This window comes from Theobroma umbraticum, unplaced genomic scaffold (genome assembly GCF_002168275.2).
Source record: "Theobroma umbraticum cultivar Fairchild unplaced genomic scaffold, ASM216827v3 scaffold_204.0, whole genome shotgun sequence".
NCBI lineage: Eukaryota > Viridiplantae > Streptophyta > Magnoliopsida > Malvales > Malvaceae > Theobroma > Theobroma umbraticum.
The window spans coordinates 5,817,284-5,826,142 of record NW_018397267.1 but is presented as its reverse complement, the minus strand read 5'-3'; the positions used below and the strand labels follow the sequence as shown (position 1 = coordinate 5,826,142).

At 35.3% G+C, this 8,859-nt stretch overlaps 2 protein-coding genes across 3 annotated transcripts; both read left to right on the top strand.

The window, feature by feature from the left end:
- The first annotated feature begins 6 nt into the window (after window positions 1-6).
- On the top strand, window positions 7-4,709 carry LOC110424785 (uncharacterized). The gene is made up of 9 exons (XM_021439475.2): window positions 7-415; window positions 709-776; window positions 866-909; window positions 1,162-1,239; window positions 1,335-1,488; window positions 3,176-3,328; window positions 3,483-3,587; window positions 3,988-4,053; window positions 4,218-4,709. The coding sequence occupies exons 1-9, from the start codon at window positions 307-309 to the stop codon at window positions 4,314-4,316; spliced, it is 876 nt and encodes a 291-aa protein (XP_021295150.1). The 5' UTR covers window positions 7-306; the 3' UTR covers window positions 4,317-4,709.
- Window positions 4,710-5,850: 1,141 nt separating this feature from the next.
- On the top strand, window positions 5,851-8,578 carry LOC110424236 (Ribosomal protein L34). 2 transcript variants are annotated; one of them, XM_021438776.2, is made up of 4 exons: window positions 5,851-6,184; window positions 6,582-6,675; window positions 7,014-7,100; window positions 7,787-8,578. In XM_021438776.2, the coding sequence occupies exons 1-3, from the start codon at window positions 5,920-5,922 to the stop codon at window positions 7,084-7,086; spliced, it is 432 nt and encodes a 143-aa protein (XP_021294451.1). In that variant the 5' UTR covers window positions 5,851-5,919; the 3' UTR covers window positions 7,087-7,100; window positions 7,787-8,578. The 2 variants fall into 2 exon arrangements, with proteins under 2 accessions (XP_021294451.1, XP_021294450.1); XM_021438775.2 differs by lacking the exon at window positions 7,787-8,578 and having other exon boundaries at window positions 5,852-6,184; window positions 7,014-7,379.
- Window positions 8,579-8,859: the final 281 nt, after the last annotated feature.

The window sequence follows — 8,859 nt, the reverse complement described above, 5'->3', positions numbered from 1 at the left end:
TTTTGGTTTGCTTCTCATTGTTTATTGACCAGGATATGTGGGGCTCTCTTATTTTTGAAACGTTTAGCAAATTTGGTTATCTTCTTTTAGTTGGTTTTGATATCAGAATTGGCAAATATGCAATTTTTCTTTCTTTCATAATTCCTTTTAACTCTTCTTTTTCTTTTGGAAATGTCGCCTATATCGAATTATGATTGTTCTGCTTTTTTTTAATTATATTAATTTGGACATTTATTCTAAAAATATTTAATTTCTAATATTTTGGAAAGTAAATCTGGTAATTTGTTATGATTTATTAGCTTTTGAATGGATTGCTTCAGGGACAAATCTGTTTCGGGCCATTCGGTAACTCTCCGAGAAACAATTGCTGTTACTCCAGCAGAAATTGATGGCGCCACAGCTTATGAAGTATCAGGTGTGATTGGATTTTGCATTAATGTTATTCAATTTTTTCGGGCAAGTTATAAGTATTTGTCGAGTTGGGATTTGAAACCATACTATTATAGTAAGCCAAGTATAGTGTGTCAGAACTCAGAACCATCATTTTTTTTATATGATGGAAATTTGGCTTTTAATTTTTTTTTTCTGACTGTTATTTGTTACCTTGTTTCAGATGCTCATGTCAATATATGTCTGCAGCTTGTGTAAATTTGATGTGGATTGAGTTATAATTCATAATTGGCTTCAATCATGGTTCTATGCTTTCAGGGACTACTGTGGATTGCGTCTCCTTAGCCTTGTCTGGGGCCCTATTCTCATGGTCAAAGCCTCTGCTGGTTAGGCTTTCATCCTCTTATAAATGAATTAAAAACATAATTTTGGTTTTAAGCATTTATTGACTACCGTATTTGATGTAAATTTCCAGGTAATTAGTGGAATTAATCGGGGATCAAGCTGTGGTCATCACATGTAAGTCTTTGAGCTTGCCTGCACAATAATACTAATTGAATTTTGCTTTGATTTTAACAGGTGGGACTAGTGCCCTTTTAATTGATATTTATAAAAGATACTATAAGTTTTCCTTTGAAGCCTTATCTCCTGATGATAAAGCTTTGCATGCCTTCATGCATGTGTTATGGTTTTTATATCTTGTTAGTTTACCAATAATCTTTTTTGCTCATGTTTGGATGCTAAGTGTATCTATAATGCGTAATATACCAGGTTTTACTCAGGTGTTGTGGCTGGCGCTAGAGAAGCATTAATTTGTGGTGTACCATCTTTGTCAATATCAATGAACTGGTGACTTACAATCCTATTTTATGGGGATTAGGTTCTACTATTTTCTTTTCGTTTTCATGATTGAATGTTCTGTTGAGTGTTGGATACTATTGCAGGAAGAGGGAAGAAAGCCAAGAAAGTGATTTTAAGGATGCAGTTGGTGTATGTTTACCTTTAATTAATGCAGCCATCAGAGATATTGAAAAGGGTGTTTTCCCTAAAAGTTGCCTTCTAAGTATAGAAATTCCTACTTCTCCTTCAGCAAACAAGGTTTGGATTCCTTATTTTAAGGACATTAATAATATAAGATTGTGATTAACTTTTATGTGATGTGTACTGATGTCTATCATGTTTTAAATGAGATATAATAGTGGTTTTGGTCTTTAAATTGTGGATATCAACTGATGATGAATATTTGCATATAATTGCTTCCTTGTCATGCCCTCATGAAATCTTGTTATATTCAACTGTTTAAAAGCCAATTGGATTCTGTTAGACAATTCATTTTAGTTGATGGTGACAATAATTTTCTAGGGTGGGTATTGAGTGTTCCTGTTCTTAAACTGTCTGTTGTGCTTCTTATGTTAGGAGAGGCAAAATATATGAGGTTGCTATCATCATAAAAATAATCTTTTGTTAGAGCTAATGTGGAAGATCCTTGCTTACGCCTTAGTAGAGCAATCAATCTGCTCATTTATTCGTATTCATTTGTTTGTTTGTAGGCTATAGCATGAATGTGTGGGAACTCTCATATAGTCATATCAGGTTCAAATTATTAGGTAATCTTGGAATTGTTTTCATAAATGTCCCTTTTGGAACTTTCCAAAGTTCTCTATCTCTTCTTTTAGTTTTCTTAGATGCAGAGATTTGAGTGAGATGTGATTTACTTCCCAAATTATTATGGATGGGTGAAGTTTCATTGCCTTTAACCATGTCAGAGAACTGGATGTGCCTAAAAGCAGTATTTTTAGAGGTTATTATACAAGGATCGTGCCTTGTCTTCTTTAGGAGAATTAAAATCCTTAGAAAGCAGCATGATAGTATATGATCTGGTAGGAAGTTTCAGGTCATGCTCTTTATTGATGAAATGGAAGTTTCCCTGATGCAATGTCCCTCTTAAAAGATCTGTACCCCAAGTGATTTGGCAGAAAAATTTTTGGAAAATTGATTATGTGAAGCTTCAAGTAGAAGACATCCACTTTTGAATGGAAGCTTCATTGAACAGGGGGAAAGCTTAAATCACCCTTGGAAGGAAGCTTCCTAATGGTAGTTGGATGTTCTATACAAAAGTACATTTCGACAATCCAAGTTCCTACCAGCATATTTACTCAAATGTTTGAATCCAAGTTGTGTCCAACTAGACACAGAAGAATGGCTTTTGAAGTTTGATAAAATTTCTCACTGTCATTGTGTCTTGTCACACATAATTCGGACTAAAATTTTTTATCTGTTCAGTGTTACTCCTTTAGGTAACCTGTGTAACTGTGCCTTTTTGTTTCTTTTTAATGTTTTACACATAAATTATGCTGAATGGAACTTGAGTCCCTATATGACTTCATAAATTGTTCTTGATGGCTGATGCTTCATGCACAATTGATCTGCTATGTTGCCTTCAGTTATGATCTTTCTAATGCTAATTTTTACCTGCTTATTTTGTTCTTGTGGGATAACTCTATCTGGCAACTGCATCAACTAATTCTTGCCTTTTTTTTTTTTTTGAACATGCGGTTTGTTTTAAGAGCTGATCCATTTAATGACCTTTAACTTTGATGCTGTATCTGTTTTATCAGATTATTTTATCAAATCTGTTTAGCTTTCTATTTATTCTCTTTCTTGAAGCACAATCTATTGTTTCAGTGCATCAGCTGCATGCTCCCCCCACTGTTATGTGTAGTTATTTTCAGTATGTAACTTTATCTGGTCTCTTCATATATTTTTGCTTATTCATATGTGACAGGGTTTTAAATTGACCAAGCAAAGTTTTTGGAGATCTGCTCCAAGTTGGCAAGCTGTTTCAGCTAATCGGCATCCTTCTGCTGCACATTTCATGTCTAATCAACAAAGCCTTGGTATCCAACTTGCACAGCTTAGCCGAGATGCATCCGCTGCTGTAAGTTTCTTTTTATTGAACGGGATTGCATCATTCACTACCCTTCCTCAACCCCCTTTTTCATGTCTGCATTCTTTATGTTAATCTCTTAAATTGGAGGATCAGTATCTTTGTCACTCTTCACTCTTGATAATGTATGCATATTTTTCCTCAGGGTGCTGCTCGCCGCCTGACCACACGAAGGAAGAACGTGGAGATAGAATCTGTTGGGGCTGCTAAATCTGATACCAATAAAGTGAAAAAGTACTTCCGATTGGAGGTATTGAAAATTCCATCTAAGAAATCTAGAAGTTTTTAATTGCCATAAATCCCAATTTTTATTGCTCTTGTAGTTGGTGAAACCAAGAACGAGAAATCCTTGTCTTATCATCTTCTTTTCTAAATAAATGCTATTTGTTTAAAAATTTTCTTATTTCAATAATATATTTGAACATTTCCATAGAATCAGGGTTTGCCTACCTAGGAATCTCTTAAATGGAATATTTAGTTGTCTCATTCATGTTGCATATGCATCTCAAAAGCTTAAAAGCTTCCTTTTTTTTTTTGTTTATACTAATTTTTGCTTGCTCTTCATCAATCTTTTTCCTTATCCACGAATTCTTTAATCTTGTTACGAGTAATTATAGTTGATTGTTGATATGGGTATATATATTTTGCAGTTTGTAGATAGAGAACAGGAAGATACAGATGAGGATTTGGATTTCAGGGCACTTGATAATGGATTTGTAAGTTGAAACCCTATTGTTTTTTTCCTGAAATTGGTTTTGAATGATTGATTTTCATTTTCATGAGGGTCATGAAATTGACCTATGTAATATGAAATGGTTCCTTTTATGTCACTATAAAACAGCAGTTGATTTGGTTCTTTCATTTTTGCTCGAAATGATAGGTTGCAGTAACTCCTCTATCACTTTCTCCACAAATTGAGTCAGACATTCAAACGGCTGCATCAGATTGGATCTCCAGTGCGCTTCATGGGGAGCAATAGAACCTTGGGTACCATCATAAAATCTTCATCAGTCATTTGTATAAAGCTGCAGGAGCGATTTACATCTAGTCATCAATTGATATCTGTTTTGTTATTATATTTCTTTCTTCCCTCCTCTTTATGTATTTCCCTTGCCATTTTTTATAAAGGGGTTCTAAACACCATCAGGTTTGGGGTTGTCTTGGTTTCTTCTAGGTCTTGATACAAGGAAATAGCCTTGGTCTAAATGATATGACCAAGTGCTCTCCCCAGATTATTGTTGTTGTTTCTTTTTTCCTGACCACTTTTTTGTTTTTTTGTTCTTTGGATTTGTTTGTAATTTCTTCTTTGTGTTCTTAGATGGTGTTCATGATTATTAATCAATTTTTTCAATTTACCTTTGTGGTTGACAAATCATTGAGCAATACTATCATAAGCCCTCACATTCACCATATTTATTGAATTATTTGGGATGATTTCATGTGTATTGAATTAACCTTTTAGAAACTATTGGCCATTAAGCAAAGCCTCTCTCAGCCTCAATGGTTAAGCTTCCCCGAAGACTTTTGTGATTGTTAAAATTTATTTAAAGATCTAAATTAGTAGCAACTTGAGTGTACGTTTTAATTGTCATGCAATTTAGGTTTGAATAGTTGTTGGGTTAATGATGTTGGGATTTAAATCATTACAATTGATATTAGAACATGTTTTATCATGGTATGGATTATTAAATTGTGTTAGCAAGATATTAATCATATAGGTGGTGTTTGTTATTATGTTAGGAAAGTGATCATTCAAAATATGATTAATGGATATAACATTGTTGGGAAAATAATTTTATAGCGTTTGCTATAACATAAAAAAATAATATTGTAGGGAATGTAATTATTAAAAGGATTATATTGTCGTGTTTGGTTTGAAAGGATTTTACTAAGAATATAGTATAAATTTACAAAATTATCTTTACATATAGAAATATAAAATTGAATATTTTTCTTCTTTTTATATAAATTTTTAAGTTTACATTTCTTTTATAAAAATTGATTAAAGTAAAAAATATATAAAATTATTTTTTAAAATGGTGAATAAAAATATAAGAAAAAAAAATGAAAACACCAAATAGAAGGGAAAAAAAGCAGCGAATAGGGGTATTGAAAACGGATTGGTTTGCGCTTGGCAAAGTAAAAATAACTCAATAAGCTATTGCTCTGCAAAGTCAAAGATCAGATCCTCTTTCCAAACACACCATGGAGTGCTTTGAGCAAGAAAGAGAACACAGATAGGGTTGACAGTTATAAAGCCTTTTAGCCCATTTTTTGCCAAAAAGGAGATGCTTATTTTGATGGTGGATCTTGATATTATTAGTAAAACCACTATTTTGTATGGAGATTGTTTTTGGAAGAAGACCAATAGAGAGTGTTAACATATTAATTTCCAAATTAAGTACATAATGAAATTTTGTGGAAAAGGCCCAATAAGCTAGTTGGCCCTTTGAGACAACATTATTTGGGCCCTACAGGTTGACCCATTAACAAACTTGTCTTCTCCTTTTGCAATTCGTCACTCGTTTCTACCCCACTCTCTAGGGTTTAGCAAAAACCAGTTCTTCAACAGAAGAAAAATAATGGCGACTAAAGCCCTTGTTAGAACCGGAGCGTCGCTGATGAACCGGCTGATAGCGAATCCGCTTCTCAACAAGACGCCGATTTCCAACCACCGAATTGCGAATCAAGGCTTCCAAATCACTCCTCAGCTCTTCCCGTCTCTCTTGAAGCCACAACCCTCTCTCCATTTGCCTCAAAACGATGCCGATTCCCTCTCTAAAGTCTACTCTTTAGGGTTTCTCTATCCGACTGGCCTCCCTTCTCTCCGCTTCTTCCTGCCGGACGGTACTCTCTCTCTCTTTGATTGCTTTGAAACGAAGTGGCATTATAGTAATTCTACCGCTTTTAATCTTGGGTTTTAGTAGTAGTTCTTAAGAAATTTTCTCTTTTTTGTTATGTTTAACTTGCTTTTAATCGTCAGCAACTAGAATGAATGTCCCTGCTCCCCCCAAAATAAATTCATTGTTTTAGTCGATAGTAATACTTGTTTTCCAGTGTCAACAGTTTATGATTGCACTAATTCCGATGTTGATCAGATTCTAGTTTTTGCCTGCAACACCGTTATTACTTGTTTTAAATGGAACATCGGCTGTCTATCTAGTCGATAATTTGTTAACTGATTTGATTGCTCGCTTTTGTGAGTTCTGTTTACATTTACTGTGTTTCTTATGTATTATTGCAGTGGATTCAGCAAGCGAGCCAATGCTCTTATTCCCCAAAAGAACATATCAACCTAGTCACATCAGGCGCAAAAGGACTCATGGATATTTTGCTCGGTATAGCTTCCTTTCTTCTCTTATAATGTGAATCATTAACTTTTGGTAGTTCCTCTGTCTCGAAATCAGCATTGTAGTTGGTGAATTCGTTTGAAATATAGTTTCATTTGAAAAATCAGAAGGGCTGGCTCAGTGGCTTTGGTGAAGACCAGATTTATTGTTGATTAGGCTAATTACCACCCACATCTTAGTGAGACTTTCCTTAGTGCGGTTCCCTCTTCCTGGCTACATGATGAAAGGAACTTTGTTGGGGGCCTTTCAAATGAATTTTCCTTTTGCAAACTCATTGAAGTTTGTAGATCTGTATAATCAAATACTATTTTCTTTTCCATGGACAGCAAGGCAACAAAGGGTGGCCGACGAGTCATTGCTCGAAGAATAGCAAAGGGTCGTTCGAGAATTACTGCTTAGCATCTCTTTTACTGGTAATGTTTTGATCAGAATCAAATTTCAATGCTCCCTGAAATGTGGTACAACTAAGCAATTTCGAAACACTTTTGCTCAACTCTGTTGGCTCTGCCTGTCCTGGTGACAGCTTGGAGGAATATTGTTCTTTCTTCTGATAGATGTTTTCTTTAGTGATATCTGATATGTTGACTGTTAGATTGTCTTTGAATACATAAGTGCTTGCAAGAATTAACTGACTCAGAAAGTTATGAAAATGGTTGTAGTTCATTATCAGGAAATGTAGTTGCATTTGATTTGATCTCTGTGTGTCTGCTTAGAACAAATGAAATTTTGAGTCTGATTTGGAGATCCAAGATTGTGTTAGGAAGGACAAATTGCCTTTTGTTGATTCCAAAAGGATGTGTACCAACTCTTTTCTTCTTAATCCATACCGTGTCACTGCTGGTTAGCCTTTGGATGAAGTTTTATGATGAGCGTGGAACAATATGGTACCATTGTCAACTCTTAATAATCTAATTTGGTATATTATTACGGTTCTCTCAATAAAGTAAGTATCTATTGCTTTTCAAAAAAAAAAAAAAGGTAAGTATATATTATGTTTCAGTGTAGGTTTTATTCCTATATGTTTTCGTTCTCATGGTCTAGTGCAAGGTTCAGTATTAGCATGCATGGAATCAAAAGCTGACAATATTCAAATTCATAGATAAACGACGAAATGCCCACGATTTCTGGCCAAATCTTAGTAGCCATCTGGATCATAGTTTTCTTGCGGTACGGTGGGAAGTGGTACTAAATACTGTGTTCAATTACAGCCAGATATGAGATATCAGCTAGATAAGGCTGTACTCCATTTGGTAAATCTTTTCCCAAGTTTGCAAGTTAAGTGTACAAAGTTGGTGGCCTTATGACCTCTTGCGTCGAACAGTTCTCCGGTCCATACGAAGGGAACTCTTGAGTTATTTCCTCAATAAATAAAGCAGGAACTAGCATCAACTGTGAACTTCTATAGTGTTAATTACCAAGACACATTCTTCCTCAGTTGTCCAACCCGAAGCAAAGCATACCCCGATGGCTGATAGTGATTGCCCTTGAAGGCGGCCTCCAGGCGGTAGTACTAGTGGGGAGACGAAGGCCCATTTACTCGTACAGATTACATTGCAGTTATCTGTTTCCATCACAAGAGGCAAGCAAAGCAAAGGCTGCTTAATTTTTATTCTTTTATTTGCTTGAGGCTGTAGTCTTCGAGCATAGCAAGTTGACATGGATCATGATCTAATAGTAGTGGTTTACTGTTAAAGGTCATTAGCATTAGGGTGTAGTGAAAGGGCATATCTTCTGGGCCCCAACCAGCCCGATTTCCGGATAACTAGCCACTGTCAAGTGTCAAACATTGATGATATGCCGTATCAGTCGGGAAGTTGGCCCGAGCTTGTTTTGTCCTCATTTGTTTTACCTTGTTCAGTCTGCAGCCATTTGCTTTATAAAATTGAAAATCCTTTCCATTCACCCAACTTGTTCATCGTGCCATTTTCTCGTATTATGCTTAGTTATCAGAATTCTGGCTTTAAACAACAGCGCCCTCGCTACGATGGGCTTAGAAAGAACAAAAAAATAATTTATCCTCAAATTTTTATCCAATTAATTGGAAGGAAGAAAATGCGGGCGCCTACACTAATTAATTAGCAGCTGGGCCTGTGCCTGTCAATCTCAATGCAAATTCTATTGGAACATCACCTGTCTACATATGTGATGTAGACATTATATATCTTCCATACT

Bases quoted from the DNA above. Each gene is read 5' to 3' on its own strand.
- LOC110424785 (XM_021439475.2), top strand. From the start codon at position 307: ATGGATTGCTTCAGGGACAAATCTGTTTCGGGCCATTCGGTAACTCTC. The intron at 910-1,161 runs GTAAGTCTTTGA...GTAATATACCAG, and splicing joins TCAAGCTGTGGTCATCACAT to GTTTTACTCAGGTGTTGTGG. The intron at 1,240-1,334 runs GTGACTTACAAT...ATACTATTGCAG, and splicing joins TTGTCAATATCAATGAACTG to GAAGAGGGAAGAAAGCCAAG.
- LOC110424236 (XM_021438776.2), top strand. From the start codon at position 5,920: ATGGCGACTAAAGCCCTTGTTAGAACCGGAGCGTCGCTGATGAACCGG. The intron at 6,185-6,581 runs GTACTCTCTCTC...GTATTATTGCAG, and splicing joins CCGCTTCTTCCTGCCGGACG to TGGATTCAGCAAGCGAGCCA. The intron at 6,676-7,013 runs GTATAGCTTCCT...TTCCATGGACAG, and splicing joins ACTCATGGATATTTTGCTCG to CAAGGCAACAAAGGGTGGCC.